Raw genomic sequence first — 20,029 nt, 5'->3', positions numbered from 1 at the left:
TGCATTCAAAGCAGTCCCCCACGGCAGTGCCCGCTCTCGCTGGCAGAGAGAGCGCACAATCACTTACTCAGGGTAATAATCACAAAAAACTCTCCCCAAACACTGACTCCCAGCTCTTCAGAGGACTGGAGCAAGGTAATTAGCACTGGTCAGCAGCAAGGACCCCACTTATTAAAACACCTTTACGCAAGTCCCTAGAAGATTTCAGGGCATTACCAGCTTATGACTGGGATCAAAAAATAGCCTTAGGAGATCTATCCTGTGTCCTCATTAGCAAGGGGGAGCTTCTGGGAGCACAAAGCTAGTCCATTAGCCTTCAAATCAAAGCATTCCTCAGGAGCCAGGTATGGTAGGACAGCACCGCACACGTGGTCATTAGGCAGATGACCGACACCTGCCGTCTCTCAGATCTTGCTACACACGGTTTAAGCGATTGAGGGACATTGCTGGGGCCTGTATACAAACAGTGTCCTATTTCTGATCCCCCAGGTAATGCCCAACCAGATCAGACACGTGGTTTTGCATAGTAAGCAAACCCTGAATGAAGGAGGTCCCAGGCAGAGAAAAAAAACCATATGATCGCTGCTGCTATTGTTAGCTCCCCCAAACCCTACTTAGCCCTTCCACAGCCCCCTCTCGCAGCGTCTCGGTGTGGTGGAGTGCAGCATTATCCACAGGAGAAGGCACAGGGAGACAACTTGCCTGATGTCACACAGGAAACCTAGGGAGCCAGGAATAAAACCCAGCTCTGCTGAATCGCCAGCCACAGCTATAGCCATTAGGCCATGCTACCTACTATCTAGATCCCCTTCGCTCATGCTGGCCCTTAGCTCGCTCTTGGTGGTTACAGGGAGTGAGCGAATGGTGGAGTAGGTAAGGGCACGTGCCTGGACCAAGCCTGAGTCGCTTTGGTTCTCTGCACCTGAAAGCTCACCCTCATTTAATCTTGCGCCCCAGAGACACCTCCCCTCCCCTTGCACCTGCCCCATCACTCAGGCTGGGACCCAGCAGGATGGAGGACAGGTCACACATGGTGCTCAGGTGGGAGCTGAACAAGCACTTGCCTGGCTGCAGTGCACAGCATAGCAGTACATGCCCATGCCTGGAGTCCTCAGGCTAAACATAACCCCCGAGGCCTTAGGGGCTGGCTGGGTTACGTTGCTCAGGCCTCACCCACTCAGAAGCACAGCTCTTAATCTATTGTGTGCAACTGCTGCTGGGCATCGCTAGCCTCATCCTCCCAACAGCCAGCAAGGTTCTAGGCACCAACAGTTCTAGGATTCAGCTATTCTTACTCCTTTGGCAAGAGTCACGACTCCTCGAATGCCACATTCAGACAGGCAGCAGAGCTCTGACCCACCCCCACACCAGGGCTATCAGTGAAAGCAAGGACAATCTTCAGGCACAGAGAGGGTAACTCACCGCTCTTGCAGGGTCGCCGAAGTCAATCTGCAGGTTGCCCATGGCTTTGATGATGGCCATAATGGACTGAATGGTGTTGCTGTAAACCACAGCTTTGTATTGCCTGCACTCCTCTTCTGAGTAGCCATCCTCATGGATAATCCTTGAAGAGGGGGCAGGAACAAAGTCAGACCATCACAAGCTGACCATATCCCAGTGGAGCTCCCCAGTAGGACCCACCCTCACCCCTGCTCCCTCACTAGGATTCACATTGCTCACTGGGAGCTGCCCCCATTCAGTTCTGTGTAGCAGCTCCCTCTCCAGAGGGCAGGAAGCGTTCTCCCGAGAGGCACTTTCCAGTGGAGACTGTCTCTAGGTGCAGCACTGCTAGGAGGGCCATGTTACCAGCATGAGAGCCCAGCACCGGGGATGAAAAGGACTGTGGCAGTGCTGCCCCAACTCTGAGGGGAGGAGACAATCACACAGATGTTTGCTAGATAATGGCGGCTATGAAAGACGGGGTCCTCAGCCGGGGCAGGGCACTCAGCCTGCGGCAAGCATAAGGCACTGCATGCTTCCCACCTGAGTGCTGTCCCTGGACCCAGCTTTCAGATTAACCTACTAAGGTTGTCACCAACATCCCTCCCCGAGCAATACCCCAGCAAGAGCTCCCCCATCATCCCATCCCGGCTCCAAGAGGGGTCCCCCCGCCCTACACTCCCACCTCCCAGGAAAGGGATCTCCACAGACTTCTCACCTCAACTACTGCAAAAGCAAAAAGGAGGAACCTTCCCTCCCCATCCCTCCTCACCCCACTGGTCATCCCCAGACCTCAGCCTCTCACAGCTTTCTACAGCAGCTAATCAGTTCCAGAATCACTGCCTGAAGTGAGCTCAGCAACCATGAAACTGACCACGGTTCTGGTCACATTTAGTCAGCTGCTGCTGCTGAGAGAAGATGTGGGGTGGGTTTTTTTGCAGAACTGAAGAAGAGACTCTCCTCTCCCAACCACCACCCAGAGCAGTGGTTCTGAACCGTTTCCCTACCATGAGCCCATGTTACAACAAGAAAGAATTAGTCACCATAAAATAAGAGAGGGTGATCACAACCCCTTGGTTGTGCAGGGACTCCGTTGACCTGGGACATCCCACAGCAGCAGCTGGTTTTGATCAAGGCTGTGCCTCTGCTGCTGTCCCCAACAGCAATACTGAAATCCACTAGACTCTGCTTGGGTTCCCTGCAGCTGAAATGACTAGCCAGCATAGCAACAGTGAAACTGACCAGATGCTCATCAATTCCACCTGAAGCAGAGCTCTCACTCACTAACCAGTCAGCTGGCAGGCATAAGTTTGTTACCTGCCACTAATTTTTCAAGCCTGGATGTGCCAGGATAAATCAAGCAAACGCAGCCAACCTGTTCAGCTCCAGCGCACTGTGTTGATTGACGGCATAGAGATGCCCAAAATAGCCAGATTCTGTAGCCCTTTAAAACTTAAGCATTTTATTGACTCATTAAAACAGCTCTTCTTGTACTCTAGTCTCCACCCCACCTTAATCTAGCGGAACAATCTGTTGCATTGGCCTCCCACACCACAGGGGATCACAAACACATTTCAGCAAGAGGCTCAGACACAGACAAGGTAACTAAAGGATCTGGTTTTAAATACATTTGAGTATTATTCCGAGTAGCAGCTTTTTGTATTGTAGTAACATTAGAAGCACCAACCAAAATCAGGGCCCCACTCTGCTAGTTATCACTAGCATGAGACTGTCAGCTCTTTGGGGCAGGGACTAGACAGAGCAGAAGAGAAGGATTATTTTACCAGTGGGGAATTGAGGCACAGAGTCTCAGTTATTTGCCAACTCAGGAAGTCTGTGGTAGCGCTGGAAATTGAACGGAGATCTTCTGAGACCCAGTCAAATGCCTTAACCACAAGACCAACCTTCCTCTCTGTCTTTGCAAGAGAGTTTCTTCTCTTCAGGCCAGGCAGGAAATCTACCCTCTCTGTCTAATTCTCCTATGGAATGCTCACTTGAGTTATGCCCACTGGGGATTCGGCTGTTCTGTAGCTGGGCCATCCTCTTGGTCTGGATGCTCAGATGTTAAGGAGATACAGTCCATCTGAACAGAATGATTATAAAAGCTCTCTGTGTGGTGTAAACTCCAGTTTGTAAGTCACTCCTCTGACAATCAGCTCCCTCTGCTTTCAGAGAATGCCTCTGTTTATTTCGATAGGGCCCTGTTCAGCCAATCACTGTTTTCCCTCCTGACTGGAATGGGTCTGTCAATTCTTATGCAACAGATTTTTACCAGGGTGGTTTCCTATCAAGAGGTTTTAGTTTGTGATGCTGTGCAGGGGTCTCTGGGCTGCCTCTCCCAACACAAACCATTTTTGTGTATCCTCTTTGTGCGATACCTTTCAGCATTGCTCTTTTCTATTTATGTAATCACTGTCATATGCATTTTTGATGTCACTTTCCATGTTTAATTGCAAGTCACTGAAATATTCAAATGGCAATTTGCTTCAAGCTGCCAGAAGAGTAAAGTTTTGCTCAAATTAAGCAAGTCTGGGTGCATCATGCCAGCCGGAGAGAGCATTGCGCCCAAAATTAGAGGGCCTGGCTACGAGAGGAGGTTTTAATCAAAAGGTTTTGTTTTTTAAATCATCTACTCTGCCTCCCTAATCTTTTTGTGGAATTCATAAAGCATGGAGTCTGAATGCTATCCTGTAAGGCTGTGCAGAGGTGCGGCTAGCTTTACATGGATGGATTGCTGAAACTGAACAGTGTTATTAAAAACAAAGACAAAAATAGCAAGCATATAAACAAACAGTCCCTTCTCCTCAGACACTGCTAACCCCAACCAAAGCTAGACTGCGGCCCAGTCCCAGGAATACAGTGAGCCCATGGCACTCCCCCAAGTGTGAGCATGGGATGGGGGAAGAACTCAGCTGCTCAGAGCAGCTTTCCCAGGTGCTGTCCTACCACATGGAGTGAAAGCAACTCTCTGCTCTGTCCCGAGACACGCTAAGGAGGACTCATCGTAAAACCAAACAGGAAAGGTCTCTCAGGCATTCCCGGGGAGCAACGGCCATAGCATTGCCCCATACCTCCAAGGTAATGGACTAGGGACACAAGGACATTTTTCAGCACAGGTAATCACAGCATTCGAGCGAGTTCATGGCAGAGTGGGAAATACATGTCCCTTTGAAAGACCCAGGGTAGGACAGTTTTGCTGCGAGCAAATGGATGTAATGTAGGAACATACAAACTGCCTGGCTGGATCAGACCAGTGGGCCAGCTAGTCCAGTCTCCTGCCTCCAACAGGGAAGCATCTGGTGCTGGCTAGAGGCAAGCGTGAACAGCCCTCTAACCAGCAGTTCTTCCAGGGCCAATGCACTGAGAGAGAGTGCAGACACCAGTGACCACACTGAGTTCCCCAATAGAGCTAACAGGGTCAGCAGCCTTTGGCAGGCAGCCAGCTAGGCTATGACACAATAGGCTCCATAGGGTCTGGATGTGGTCGATGGTGCCATGCCAACTGATCACTGGCCCCACAGCGTGGGCTGCCCTGGCTGTTCAGATGAAAAACTCAAACACAAAGGGTGTTTTTAAAACAAGAGCCCTAAGAACATGGAAATCACATCACCCAACCGCAGTGCGGAGAAGCCTGCCATAACTATCCCCTGGAAGCGCTTTTTCGAGGTCTCGCTAATAGAAACTTATCCATGCTTTATACATGCTTTACTTTTGTTGAATCACAGGCTTCGGATTCCCCCCCCCCCCGCAAGAGTTCATACAAAATGCAGCACTCCCCAGCCCCTGGCTGCAGAACATGGCACCCCCCCCCCAGCCCCTGGCTGCAGAATGCGGGACCCACGTGGCACCCCCTGGCCCCTGGCTGCAGAACGCAGCACCCACGTGGCACCCCCGGCCCCTGGCTGCAGAACGCACACTCTACTCTGCAGTGGGATGAAATAGGGAGGCAATTGCTGAAATTTAGAAACAAAAGCAAAGGAGGGGAGGCATTGCTTACTTCATCTGCTTCACGATTGTGCTCTTCCCAGACTCTCCTGCACCTGTAGAGAAAGGAGAGAGAGAAAAGCCATGAGCTGCAGTACTTGACTGGATATTGCCGCATGGCAGCGGGACATTGTGGTGTCATTGGGGTTACCAACAACGGAGGGTGTAACCCACCTGCTGCCACATTAGCTTCCAGACAGGCCTCCCAGCAGCAGAGCCTCAGAGAGTCTGGCCCTCTGGGCTTACAAACACTTGTCTGGTCATCGGACACTTCAGCTCAGAGCAGCGCAGAGACATACAGACTCAGCTTGCTAAGGGATGTACTGTAGTAAACCCTGCTCTCCAGGGAGTCCTGGGATAAAGGGAAGGTGCCTTTTGGCACTACAGACTTTAGTGGGCTCAATCTCACTGTGCAGCATGCCCCAGCCCTTCACACACCCTGGTGATCCCACCCAGGTGGCTTTGGAAGCCTTGCACACTGGTAGAAACTGCTGGCTGGACTGCACCAGCATACACGTGGACACGAATAGGGGATATGAATACTGAGCAGTACGAGGCCTCTGGGCCAGCCTGATGGGGGAGCTGGGAACACGGGGCCCTCATCCGCACCCTGGAGCGATGTAAACTCAAAGCAACGAGCACTTAGGCCAGTCACTTTGACAGTGCAGGGAGACATTGGCAGCCCAGCTGGAGACACCTTAGCAGGGCCCAATTCATAGAGGCCACAGTGTGTCCAATGGCAGGGAAGTAGCCACAGCACACCCAGCTCTCTCATTCACCAATGGCTGACGAATGCTGACCCTCCTAGAGACTAAGTTATAAGGGGTGGGAGGATCCTTCCACCTTGTGAGAGGAGAGAGCACTCTTTCAGGAGGCTGAGCTCCTAGAAAAGCTGTCTGCCCCTGGAAAACAGCCCCCTTCCACCACTTGAAAGGCCCCTGCACACAAGACACCTCATAGGGACATCCAAGAAGTCTTTCCCAGGCAGGCTGCAAGAACTGGTGTCCTGCCTGACACTTAATGAGGGCCAGGACGGTGATGAACAGCGAGACTAAGTGGAGTGTTCCTGGCATGGTGCAAACTCTGAACCATGGGGTGGGCGGAGGCATTCCAGGAAGCAGATCATGCCTCTCCCCTCCCTGTGTGGCTCCAGACATCACCAACCCCTGGACAGCAGAGGCCAGATGGAAGCAGTTACTCTTTCAGGGACTACCACAATCATGGGGGAGACAGAGTCAAATAAGTGAGTGGGCTCTCTACCACGGCATACTATCCTAGCCAGACCGTATACATGCTCATTGCACGCCCCACTCTTTAAGCACAGCTATTACCAGCCGGGTGGGTCTAATTCCCTGCTCTGCCAAAGGTTTCCAGTGACCACAGGCAAGTCACACTCTGCACTTCAATTTCCCATCTGTCAAATAGTGATCCTGCTGCTGTACCTCATGGAGGCAAGGAGGGAGCTATGAGGTGGAACTCACTAACATTTCTGAAGTGCTTAGATACTGTAGCATGACGAGGGCCTGCAAGTACATGGATAGACCTGATCAATGCAGACAGAGGCATTCTCCCTTACAACCACGTTCTAACCAGCATGACAAGTAGTACTGGTCAGAGAAGCCATGCTAGGATGATGCAGGCCCCCTGCTACATCTCAGAACAGGGGCCAGTGCCTGGATCTGCCCCCAAGGACACGGCTGGATCTGATGAGTGTCACAGTGCTCAGTTTCCTTACCCATTGCTCTCAGATTCGTTCCTATAGCTGGCTCTCCTCCCGCCTGCAAACTCTGGTTCATCTGCATTGTCTAGCACCTGTTCGCCTGAGAGGAAAGTCGCACAGATCCCCTCTCCTCTCTCTGGAGGGGAAGGCTAAGTTGCATGGCTTTCAGCAGCCTGGGGAGATCTGGTGCCAGCTTGGCCTAGAGCCATGCTGCCTGGAGGCCAGCCAACTGAGAGAAGGAAGCAGAGCTGCAGTGGCAGGCGTGAGCTGCAGCACTATGTAACAGGGATAGGAAGTGAAACATTACAAAACTTTTAGGACATAAGTGCCCCATAATGAATTCAGAGTCATTCTCGCCTATGATTTAAGGCCTCCTGCTGGCCAGAGTGCCAGCGCCATGCCAGCATCCCCACTCTCCTTTCCACTTGCTGCCAGCTCAGATCCTGTCATCTCCAAGCTCTTGGGGCTAGGGTGGAGTGTGCTGCCTTTGCTCAGAGCGGAGCAGCCATCACTCCCAGCAGAGAGTCATGTTCCCTGTCACCCTACGGAGGTTTCTACACACTTCCCTCCAGCACCCTCGAGGTATTGATTCAACACCAGTATCCCCCAACGGTGAGCACCCCTTGTCCTGCACTCAGACTGCAACTGCACTGGCCGGGACAAGGCCTGAGCAGCAGCCACGGCACAGTGAGTGTGACAAACCCACCTGCTGTCTGTCAGTGAGGTTGGGCAATGATCGCTCACCTCGCCCTGACCTCCAGTGGGCCCACTAGCCCAGCATTTCAGAGCCAGGGCTCAGGGCCCCAAGGCCTCGGCTCCTTTGCCCACCCAGCCATGACCATTGGGCAGCACTATAGGCTACAGCTGGTCTTTCCACTCCAGCTCTCACCAGTGAAAACCCTCCCTGGATTGGAGGGAGGAGGGGAGACCACTACCGGCTAGGTTGGGGGTGAGGAAGAGCTGCTGCTTCTGGGGGCCCCCCCTCCCCTTTCCAGCAGGACGTGGCAGACCAACGGCACATTAGCACCTCCTGGAGCAGAGGAGGGGGCATTAAAAACAGCAGCTGCTTTTCACCCCGTGGGGAAAGCCAGAAAGTCGTGACTGCTGATGCTCTCCTCCCACCTGCTGGGCGTCATTCACAGCAGCAGTTGGGATGGAGGGTGTGGAAAGGTCAGTCCAGCAGATAGGTCTGCCGCATGGCCAGGAGGGGGCACGAGCCCTGACCTTGGCTGCTCCCTCACAGCATGGTCCGGCCCATGGCCCAGATGGGAACCACTCAAGGCTCCTCAGGGAGGAGCAGCAGGGTGTGCACGCATGTCACACAGAATTATCTGGGGGCAGTTCTCTGGCCTGTTACACAGCAGGTTGGACAAGGTGATTGCAGTGGTCCCTTGGAATCTAGGAATTTCCCCTCAGCAACAAGAGGCAGAGTGCACTCAGATTGCTGCCTCCAGATCCCGCCTAGCTGAGGTAGGCAGAGCTCCTGCCTAAGACAGAGAAGCTAATCAGGCAGAATTTGTAATAAGGAGATGCATTTTAGAGGGTTACATGTAGTCAAGGCACCTATCAGCAGATGAAACATCTGCTGCCATATACAGCGCAAGCCATTAACCCTTCAGCTAATGAGGTCTGCCTCCAGGAGCTAGTGTCTCCAAATGACACAGCTGCTCCAAACCCTCTCCAGGTCCCTCCAGTCCCCTCCTTCACGCCTGGAAGCCAGTCAGCTGGCCTCCGTAGGACTGACTAGTTCAGAATGGGACTGTGGCATCCGGCAGGCTGTTGGCTAAAGAAGCTTTCAGATCAGCATGGGTCCAGCTTGTCTCTGGCTTTAGTGTATTGCCCTGCACGGAGCAGGTGGTCTGGAAACGGGATCTGAGCGTGAACCAAGCTTTCTAGTCAGAAATGCTGAAAGACACCCAAGTCCCAGCAGCCCAACTCAGCTTTGGTCTGAAGGAGAGTGTCACGGGGCTTGCTCAGTGATTTACAGCCAGCAGCAAACCCTGTCACCCCAGGGCCGAATGGATCACAACTGGGTTGTGCAGACAGCTCACTGTTAGCAGTGCCTGCCCAGCTCAGAGCAGAGCTGTCAACAGCGTCTGCAGGGAATTGTGGGGAGGGAGGGAGAACACCTTAACAGTCAGCCGTGAAAATGTGCCTAGGGCTGAAACTTGGCACATGAGGTCTCAACCCAAGAACAGCCTTCTGGGGAGCACCAAAAACTCATCTGCTCAGCCATTTTAAAGGTCACAAAAATAGAGAAGACAAGGAGCACTCAGAGCTTGTATGCTCCATGGTGTCCTGGAATGCAGGGAACCCCCTGGGACTGCACTAGGGTGACCAGACAGCAAATGTGAAAAACCAGGACAGGGGGTGGGGGGTGGCGTAATAGGAGCCTATATAAGAAAAAGACCCAAAAATCGGGACTATCCCTATAAAATCAGGACATCTGGTCACCCTAGACTGCACTGATTTGGGGTGGCTTGGTTACAGTCGGAGCGAGTTCATGCTCCCACCAGCAGGGACCTCACTGCAGCCCAGGTACACAAACACTAATGCAATCAGAGGCTTCCGTTTGAAAGAGGAAGTTTGGCAGGCCTAGAAAATGGACCCATCCAGTTGGTAAGAGACAAGGAAGCTTGTTCACACATGCAGTAAATATCCTCCAAAAGCATGAGCTCAGGCCCCGATCCTGCAGTCAGCTGCACATGCAGACTCCCACTGATCAGCCGTCTTAACTGCAGAGATCAGGTTCAGGGCTTTGATCTGTGACACTAGAGATTCATAACTAACTGGCTCAGATTATATTATCCCAACCACCAGGATCCCCCTCCTTTTACAGCAACAACCCACTGCCACATACTGTTTTACCAACCTTCTTCCATTTGAAACGGTCCTCAATTTAACATCCCACCAGGATGATTTGTTTGATTTTATACCCAAACCCTGAAGTTCTTCTCTCTGATTACTGTTATGTCTCACCAACCCCTTGCGAGTGGTTGTGTACATGAATGAAAAAAGGAACATACAAAAAATGATGCATCACAAAACAGGCTCAGCTCCTTCATTTGATCAACAGGAGCAGAGTTTTATTTAGGGCAGGCCTGCACAACATGCGGCCCGCGTAGGCTCACTGTGCGGCCCGCGGGGGGGTCAGTAGGCAAGTGGCAGGTGAGGGAGGGGGGCTGAGGAGGCAAGCGGGCGGGCAGTGGTGAAGGGGCAGGTGAGCCAGCGACGGGGGAGGAGGCAGCTGAGGAGGCGAGCGGGCGGGGGGTAAGTAGGCGAACCGGAAAGGGGGTGGGGGGCTGAGGAGGTGGGCAGGCAGTGGTGGGGGGGGAGGGGGCAGGTGAGCCAGCAGCAGGGGAGGAGGCGGCTGAGGCGAGCGGGCGGGCAGTGGCGGGGGGTGGGGGGGGAAGAGGTGAGTAGGCAAGCTGGGGGAGGGGAGCTGAGGAGACAGGCGGCGAGTCAGTAGCTGACCTGTTCTACTGATCTGGTCTGGCTCCCATCCCCTCTCCAAGGGTTGCAGCTGTCTGGAGGTGCCTGCCTTCCAAGCCTTCCTCATTCACACCTCATTCATTCAACAGGGCAATTGATTACAAAGTGCGGGGGAAGATCTTATTCTACTTCTAGCAAAAGAGGCATTTTTCTTTTACCTTAACTATACTACCTTAGGGCCACGCTATAACATATTACCAAGGTTCAATACCAGTATTTCGGTGGGGCGGTGCTGGGGGAGGTGTTTCAGTGGCGCTGGGGGCGTTGTTTCCATGGGGCTGGGGGGGGGGGGGGGGGGGGGTTGTGTTTGTGGGGGGCTGGGCAGCGCTGGGGGGTTTTGGCCCTCAGCTGTTTTCTTTTGAGTAATATGGCCCTCGCCGCTTTACGAGTTGTGCAGGCCTGATTTAGGGGCTTTGTTTTCAAAAGCATCCTGGAGCACGCTTCACAATCGTAGCGAAGGCTTAGCAGTCCGGTTGCTCGAGTAGCGTCTCAGAGGGCAAGCATCTCCGAGATGTCCATCTGGGGCTGGGGGCAGATTTCAAGGTGGTAGCAAGTTGCTACTGTATGTGGATTAGGGAGAGTTTATTCAAACCCCTCTTAAACTCACCATTTCCCAGCTGCTCAACACAAGGGGATTTATTAAGTCACCGTAGGATGACCAGACAGCAAGTGTGAAAAATCAGGAGGGGGGGGGGGGTAATAGAAGCCTATATCAGAAAAAGACCCAAAAAATCGGGACTGTCCCTATACAAAAATCGGGACATCTGGTCACCTTAAGTCTCCCCCACCCCCCAGATTCTATGGGGGCAGTGACTGCTTTACTTTATGACTGTGCACTGTAGAGTGCAAGGACAACATCAATACTGAGGTTCGCCCCCTCCAACAACACTGTCATTGTTGTTCCCCCTCCCCAGCCCCTAAGGGGACAAGAGAAATACCCAGAGTCATGGGTGTATGCAGAGCATTACATCAGACTAATACACTACATGTATGGAGATGGTCACCACCCCATTCTAATCCATAACTAAGGATGGTAATTAGCAGGAAGCAACTGGCTCTTCATGCTCCCGCAGGGAACCAGGGGCAGGTTTGTTATGCAGTGCGGAAGAGGTATGCAATTTGGGCCTATTTAAGTTTCTGAAGCCCCAGGCAGCTCTCGCCACACAGACAATGCAGTCTGCTGCATCCCAATGGGACATAGGTTGCCCAGAGGGCAAACTCTTTACCTCTGGATGCCCAATGTTCTCTTTTAAAGACTGGCACAAGCCACTCCTGCAAACATGTGCCTGGCACAAGTACAGGTGTTCATACAGAAGATCCCTCTTCCCCTCAGAGATTTCTGGTAATCCCAACAGTCAGATGGCTATGGGGACATGAGCTCGGGAGCAATAGCTTGTCAGCACCGAGATGGACTCTGGAAGGTCCCCAATATGTCTAGCCACCAACCTGACAAATATACCCAATGCACATACTGTACCAGCTACCTAAGGCCTTTTCCCTGCAAATAACCAAGAAGCCCCGCCTCTAACCGCTCCCTGCCTCAGAGTACAAGCTAAGAGGTGGAAGTCAAAGAAATTCAATATCCTAAATACAGCAATGCAAGGGCCCTGGATCAGAGAGTTCCAGGGCTCCCTCCTCCCGCCCCTGCCAGCCAAAAGCTGAAAGAGAGAGCTCTCAGTCAGCCAACAGCTTTGCAAAAGTAAGTTAAAGGGAGAGCCACCATGCACAAACAGGAAAACATCCAGAGCCTCCAAGCTCTCCCTGTGATGAGCCTCTACGAGCAAGGGTGGCGCCTGTCAGAAGATATTTTAATACGCCGATGAGACTGTGCAGACACTCTCCAGGCCACCACGTCGACTCGGCAGAGCGAGCCAGCTGGCTTGCTGGTGCCAGTGCTGAGCTACAGCTGCACCATCCCTTTCATAGACAGCAATTGTCTCTAATCACGGCTAGGTACCAAGTGGGGACATCTGCTGAAGGACAAGGGTCTGCAGATGCTCTTCTAGGTATTATGCTGTCAGTGTCTTGGCTTAGGGAACATAGCATGGAGAGCAGCCAACTAATAAGGAGGTTGGCTTCTAAAATGGAGGCGCGCTCCCGCTTGGGACTTGGATTTTCCTTGAAAGGCCTGACTGGCATCTCGGCTCTTCAAAGGAGCTGCTAAGCTCAGCGAGTGGAAGTTGGGAAGCGTTTCCTGTCTCCACTCCTACTTTATTACCCTACTAGGGAAATAAAACCAAATCTGATCACCTTATTCTCCTGCTCCGTGGTGCAAAGAGTCACGTGTTTCAGGAACATGCAGCTCAGAGACAGTTCCGCCCCAGGACACAATCAGGTTCATGCTGAGCAGGCCAGACTGGGGTCCAGCCCAGGGTGTCAGACTTCCCCAGGCACTGCAGGGGATTAGCATGCACACCATTGTGTAAGGGCTTGCCACTCCTCAGAGCAGGTTCTTCACGTTAACCCTCTGCCTTTTAACCAAGGTCAGGCCCTGTCGCCTAGGATCCTAGTGCTGGGAGGGGACTAACCACTAGTATCTCAAAGCAGCAGGGAGGAAGCAGACGCTCAGCTGGAGGGGAGCTAAGTCACCTGGCTGCCTCCTGAAGACTGCTCCCTAGCATCAGACAGCACTGTGCCCTGTCTGGAAGGCCTGGCAGAGACTCAGGAACTTAACCCCATAAAGAGCAGATCGCTCAGTCTGTGGTCCAAGCGGCCATTTTTCAACCTGTACTACAAGCACTATAAATATCCCCCCACTCTTCACCAGCATGTCTCATCAGTAGATCTCAAAGCACTTTACAAGAGAGATCAGTAGCATTATCCCCAATTTACAGAGGGGGAAACTGAGGAACATAGAGGAGCAGCAGGCCAGTGGCAGAAACTGAGTCCCAATCCAGTTCTCTATCTACTAGGCCACACTGCCTCCCACTAGTCAGAAGCACTCACCAGACAACCCTCTACCAAGATTAGATACTAGGCAACAAGTCTAGTGGTTGGAACTTGACACAACAGGTCATGAGACTTGTGTTCTATGCTCAATTCAGCAAGGGACACACTGGGATTTTGGGCAAGTCACTTCCCATATTAATAGATGGGGAAACTGAGGCACAGCAGGGGAGAATCCCACCCATCTCCAAATAACCTACACATAATAAGTGCTGTATATTATTACAATTAACCTGATTCTGTCTACCACAGCTCATTACCCCTCCAGGCAGCACTAGACAACTGCAGCTGCGGTCGTGTCAGGCTGAAAAAAATTGTGCTCACAGGTAAGCAAACATAAGAACGGCCACACTGGGTCAGACCAATGGTCCATCTAGCCCAATGTCCTGTCTCGGACAGTGGCCAGTGCCCTATCTCGGACAGTGGCCAGTGCCAGGTGCTTCAGATGGAATGTACAGAACATGGCAATTTTGAGTGATCCACCCCCATTGTCCAGTCCCAGCCTCTGGCCGTTGAAGGTTTAGGGACCACCCAGTGCATGGAGCTGGGTCCCTGACGATCTTGGCTAACAGTCATTGATGGACCTGTCCTCCAGGAACTTCTCTAGTTTTTTTTTTTTTTTTTTTTAACCCAGTTATACTTTTGGCCTTCATAACATCCCTGGCAATGAGTTCCATAGGTTGGCTGTGTGTTGCATGAAGAAGTCCTTCCTTTTGTTTGTTTTACACTTGCTACCTATTAATTTCAGCGGGCAACTCCTGGTTCTTGTGTTATTTGAAGGGGTAAATAACACTTCTGTTTTGCCATCATCAGTGTAGCCAGGCAGATTGTGTCTAGGCTGGTAAATTTTCACAATGATTTACCAAAGCTAGCTGCATGGACACATTGCAGACACCACTAACAAGGTAAGGACTACTGGGGACAGAGCTCAGTATGCATTTTGCTATGAAAAGAGGCCTGCAAGGAGGACAGAAATAATAAAAGCAAGTCTCAGAGTATCCAACCGTACATCGGAATGGAGCATCTGCACTAGGAGTCTCTTGGTGTTTTATCCTAAGGCTCACTCCCTGAACAGCCTCAAATTCAATTGGGTCCTAACGGGGGAAGACCTCTAACCTTTGGCTTCCATGTGTAGCGTCTAGCAATGGTATCACTATGTGCACAGTGAGGTTGAGCAGGGCTTTATAACCACTAGCGGGTGACGTTCTAGCTGCTACTCCTCAAGAACATTCCAGTTCTGCCCTATGTTTAACCTGGCGAGTTGAACACAAGCCCCAGCTCTGTGCAGGTGCTCCCCTAGACAGCCCTGGAGAAGGAAGAATGGACATGGCGGAAGATACATAAGCCAGGGGAGTTTTCAAGTGACAACATTCCTGAAATGGCAATTTGTCTTTGGCTGACCGCAGCTCCATGCAGGTGGCAGGATCAGAGCCCATCTGGCCAGGGCTAGCTGACATATCCACACCGAGATGCTAGGAGACGCTCGCTCATTCAGGGAGGCCCAAGCAGGAAAAGATCAGAAGGAAAGAACATGAAGGCCCAGTTGTTAATACAACCAAACAGCAAACCTGCCATCTGTTTCCCAATAGGCATGGAACCACAAGACACCTGCTCTGCTGGAGGATGCTTCCATCCAGAATGTTTCTTATGAGAAAGCAGAGCAGCATTTTAATGCAAGCCAGACAAGCCCAGAGTCAGTGTGACCCAAGAACATGCACGCCCAAGGCTTGAAGGAAACAGATTCCACATCTACAGATGTACCGGTTTCACTGTGGAGGGAGCTCCCTGCTTCCCTGTGCTGCATTTTTTTTTTTTCCTTTTGGCTACATGTTTGGAAAATTTATTAACTGTTTTAAGGTACCAAAGAGCTGGGCAAGAGCTTGCCTTAAATATTACCCATCAGGCTGAACTGAACTGTCCTCTAGTGCTGCAGCATGTTGAAGGCTAGCTACATTCTACCCGAGAGGCAGGCGCATTTTCAGTTGTAGCAGAAGCCTATTATTTTGAAGGATAGTGTAAATGTTTTAAAACTACCACAGCTGCTCTAAATACACACCCTCCGAGGTGCAAGAAGGAGCAGGGATTTCAAGAGAACCCAGATTTTTTCCTACACAGGCAGGCAACCCCACCTCATTCCACCTCCAAATCTATGTGTATGTCTTTCTCCAGTTTTCCTACAGAAAACTAGAACAATCCTCAAACTCAGCAAGCACATAATTTTAGTCCCAGGAGAAAGCAGCAACCGAAGAAGCCAAAATCAAAACCGAATTCTGAACTCTTTGTTGAAAACACCGACCTTGACTCTAGCACCTACGGAGCCCAGACAACGAGCACAGCTACCAAGCTATTTTAAAAGCCCATTTTTAGCAGTCGAAAGAGTCGGGAAAAAACAAATCTGGTTTTCCAGCAGCCTGTGACAACCGAAAGGCAGTCTGGGCAAAGGAAATTAATCCCACTGATTTGCCCAAGATTTCCAAGAGCAGGCATACCATCTCAGTTACACTGGTGTACGTCCAGAGTAATTTCATTGGCTTTAAAGGCGTTACTCCCAGTTCACATTGTTGTGACTGAGATGAGACTCTGACATTGGTTACCTGAGAAACTGGCCTCTCTTTTCAAAATCCTAATAAATTTAAGAGCTGGAGACTTTGAGAGGGGAGAAACAGTCCCTATGCACAAACAGGCCCCAAGGACTAGTGAGCAAAACAAACAAGTTGTTTGTGGGAGAGTTACCAGAGCTCATCTCAATTGATTGGCCTCTTACAGTTGGTATGGCTACTTCCACCTTTTCACGTTTCTGTATGCATAAATATCTTCTTGCTGTATGTTCCACTCCATGCATCCAAGGAAGTGGGCTGTAGCCCACGAAAGCTTAGGCTCAAATATATGTGTTAGTCTCTAAGGTGCCCCAAGTATTCCTGTTCTTTTTGCAGAAAAAAGTAGTTTCCAAAACAGACAAATCCATCAGGCTCTAAAATGACTTGTCCAGTTTAAAAAATAATAAAAAAAAATCCCCCACTGGCCAGGGTTAAGGCAGGAGAAGTTCCAGACAAAAAGGGCTTTTTCCATACAGAGTCTGGAGTATTTTTTATCATGTAAATTGGTGCCACTGCTTAGCAGTCTGTACTCCACAGTTGAGAGAAGTGGCTAACACACTTTGAAATCCATGTGAATAAAGGATGCTAGGTAGGGTCCTGCCCACAAACTCTAGTGTAAGACTCCCCTGCCTGCTCTACAGCCTTTAACTGTGATGCTCCATCTGGTGAGACACCCGGTCACCTTAGCCAGGTATAAAGAACCCAATTTGGTGAGTGTTCATATCATAGCCACCACAGCTGGCTTTGTGCATCTGAACTGCATTCCAGGAAAATCCAGGCAGAAATCACTTGGTGCCTTGGACCCCAGCAGTACATGGGGAAATGAATTCTGAGCTGTTCTACTGCCCAGACAGCTGGGAAGGAGGAGGACCGCCCTAATTCATTCAGTAGGAAATCACATCCAAACTGCAAATAAACCCAATGTGCTAATCCAGTTCCATGATTCACTGGCTGAGCTAGGCCTCTGGCAGGGACCACACACTTCGCTGCTACAGCTTCATTTTAGCCCATGATGTGCAGACACAAATCATGTTTACAGCCGACCGGGCCATAACTGGTTACAAACCAGAATGGACAAGGCCGAAAGCTAAAGAGCCATTGGCATAAAATGCTGCAGGCATGGGAAAGAGGTACCTAGCCAGCCACCTCAGACTGCAGGAGGAAAGGAATGAAGACAGTTTGGAATGCAAGAGGAGGAAAGGCCTGTTCCAAGGAGCAGCAGCAGCTGTAAATAAAAGCCTACTGTGTCTGCAGTGCCTTCAGTGTGAGATCAATGAAATAAAAGGGTCTGACTTCATAAAACTAAGATGTAATTAACAGTTACATCTTACGCATGGCTGCTGCTGCTTGGCCTCACAGCATTTCACACATGGAACATGCCCAGCCCCGGGTCATCCGAACCTGACTGATGGAACTGCAATCTGGTCTCTGCAGAGAGGCTGCGCTGGCAGGCAGGGGAATTGGGATGCAGGGAGCTGTCCTCATAGCCTGGGCTCATACAGAAAGGAAAGCCATAGGGTGTGGGAATTCAACCCAGACCTAAGCCCTCCCCTTCTCAGCAATGCCTGGGTTCAATGGGAGTCACCAGAGTGCATCATGGAAAACAGATGGAAAGTCAAACTCCAGTGCAGCAACTTCTTTGACGTTAAGGTGTGAGGACTCCCTCTGCCTGCTTATTTCAAAACACCAGGAAGAACTGGATTTCAGCCCCCCTGAACAGGACCGTGGGTACTGCCTCTGGTGAAGACAAGAAAGCTTATCACTCAATGCCAATTGACTACCCAGCCATGCCAGGACTCCAGCCAGGCTTTTGCAACACTGGGCTTTCTGCATTTAATTTATTGAAGATTTCTACAAGGCTAATGGCTCAGCTTAGCTGGTGTCATCTAGTTAACGACAATGCCCTGTTTTCAAGCCAAGAGCCTCTGCCTTTTAACTTAGCTACCTGGGACACCACAATGAATCCAGTAGCAAGGGAGAAATACTTCCAGCTCCAATAAATCAGCGCAGAAAGGGCTGAAGCCTCTCAATAGATTGGGTGTGCTTACACGGATGTTTGTTGCCAAATGGAAGATCTTGTATAGGGGGTGATTCAATTACTGGGCTGCTCTCGCCCGAGCAGTGCTGTATTTGTTATGTATAATTATGTCAGTATTGTAATTAGCAAACCAACAGCAGAGCTGGTTCCTAAACAATGCGTGGATTAAACTTTGCCTCCTGGACATACAAACATCTGCCGAGGCGATGGCAGACAAACTCCTAGCAACTATCCTGCTGTGGCCGCGCACAGCATGGATCACCCCTGCCCTCAATGGGGACTGGTACTGCAGAAAAGAGATGCAGAGTTTAAGGTCAAACCATCTAGTCTGACCTCCTGCACTTAACAGGCCACTAAACCCCACCCAGATACCCCTGTATTTCGTCCAATCTAGATCACTGGGCTCAAGCATTACAGCGATCAGGAGACAACTATTGGGCATCACAGGCAGAGAACCGAGGTGCACCCATGGCTGAGGCCTCTGCAGTGGCAGGGAATTGCAATAGGGTGCTCAGGCATATGGGCTTAAGGAGCCCACATATGGAGCAGAAATCCCTGCTCCTTCTTGCACCAGGGAGGGTGTGTATTTAGAGCAGCTGTGGTATGGGCATAAGGAGCTTCCTTAGACCCCAAGCCTTTGCAGAAGCTCTGGGGTTGAGGAGCAGCTGTTCCCTCCACAGCCTGTGCTCTCAGACTGAGCTTGGTCAGGCCTGGCCATTACATCGGTGGGGGGCCCTGCAGGAAGCAGCGATTCCAAAGACAAAAGTGCCACCTCTATTAGTCTGCACTCCACCTGTGGCCCAGTGCAAATCAAGGGAGCACTGGGCTGCTAGAGGCATCCTCTTCTGAGACCCCACAGAGCTTTTCAACGCTTGTAGCTACCAATGGTCCACTTCCCCCAGGACTCTGGGGTACACACTCAACACATCTAAAGAGACTCGCAGCACTCTGACCTGACAGCAAGATAGAATGACTAGCCTGGGGGCCTGGGAGGAGACCGGCTTGGAACCCAGAAAAAAGGATTTCTACTTCTCTGAGTAGACCACATACCTTCACCAGGGATACAGTCACCCAACCACTTCTCTGGTCTAGCCTTTGCTTATTTTGAACCTTGATACAGAAAAACTATAACTCAGCAGTGTCCAGAATCACCCACATATTGTCCCCGCCTCCCCACCTGCACACAGTCACACTCATCTAGTGCCCTCCCACCCCCCTTTGTGCATATTTCCCACAACTGTGATTCATTAGGTAAATAGAGCCCTGGGTTTGGTAGCAGCAGACCTGGCCTAATGGACAATACAAGATTCATTAGCACTCAACAAAGGGGGCTCCTTTCTCTCCTTTCCCACTAGACTTCAGGTGTCAGGATGACTGAGCAGATGGCAAAACCAGGTGTAGTACAGCGGCTGTGTGCAAGCCCTGTCCCCCTCACAGCTGGCTTTAATTGAGGTGTGGATGTTCAGGCTGGTGCTTGAGCCTGGGCTCTAGGACCCTCTGAGCCCAAATGTCCACACACCACAATTAAACAGTCCGTTAGCCCAAGCCCACTAGCCCCAGTCAGCTTGCCTGGGCCAACCATGGTTGTCTAATTGCAGGCAAGAAGGAAAACCTTAGAATACTAATTAAATTCTCTGCAGCTCCATCCACTCCAGTGAAGTTAGGTGTGGCCACGAGGCGTAGAGAGAATGGATTCTCACATGGTACTGAGACACAAATGGCCGAGTGCCACCATTACAAAAGCAATCTAAAAAGAGGCAGGGCTGCAAACCTTATGGATGCACTTCAGCAGGCTACACAGCACCTCAGACC

At 51.1% G+C, this 20,029-nt stretch overlaps 1 protein-coding gene across 2 annotated transcripts in view; it reads right to left on the bottom strand.

The window, feature by feature from the left end:
• Positions 1-20,029, bottom strand: part of GNAI2 (G protein subunit alpha i2) — a 182,950-nt gene that overhangs the window by 65,946 nt on the left and 96,975 nt on the right. The window contains exons 1-4 of one of the 2 annotated variants that reach the window (XM_034775237.1): positions 18,349-18,353; positions 6,187-6,190; positions 5,438-5,480; positions 1,423-1,564 (exon numbers count right to left, since the gene is read on the bottom strand). In XM_034775237.1, the coding sequence (XP_034631128.1) occupies positions 1,423-1,564; positions 5,438-5,442 (147 nt within the window). In that variant the 5' untranslated portion in view covers positions 5,443-5,480; positions 6,187-6,190; positions 18,349-18,353. Of the gene's footprint in view, positions 1-1,422; positions 1,565-5,437; positions 5,481-6,186; positions 6,191-18,348; positions 18,354-20,029 lie in introns of those variants that run through there. The other variant, XM_034775236.1, reaches the window with a different exon arrangement.

The sequence above is a fragment of the Trachemys scripta genome, chromosome 7, assembly GCF_013100865.1.
Source record: "Trachemys scripta elegans isolate TJP31775 chromosome 7, CAS_Tse_1.0, whole genome shotgun sequence".
Lineage (NCBI taxonomy): Eukaryota > Metazoa > Chordata > Testudines > Emydidae > Trachemys > Trachemys scripta.
Note: the sequence above shows the minus strand (reverse complement) of the source record. Positions and strands in the feature narration are given on the sequence as shown.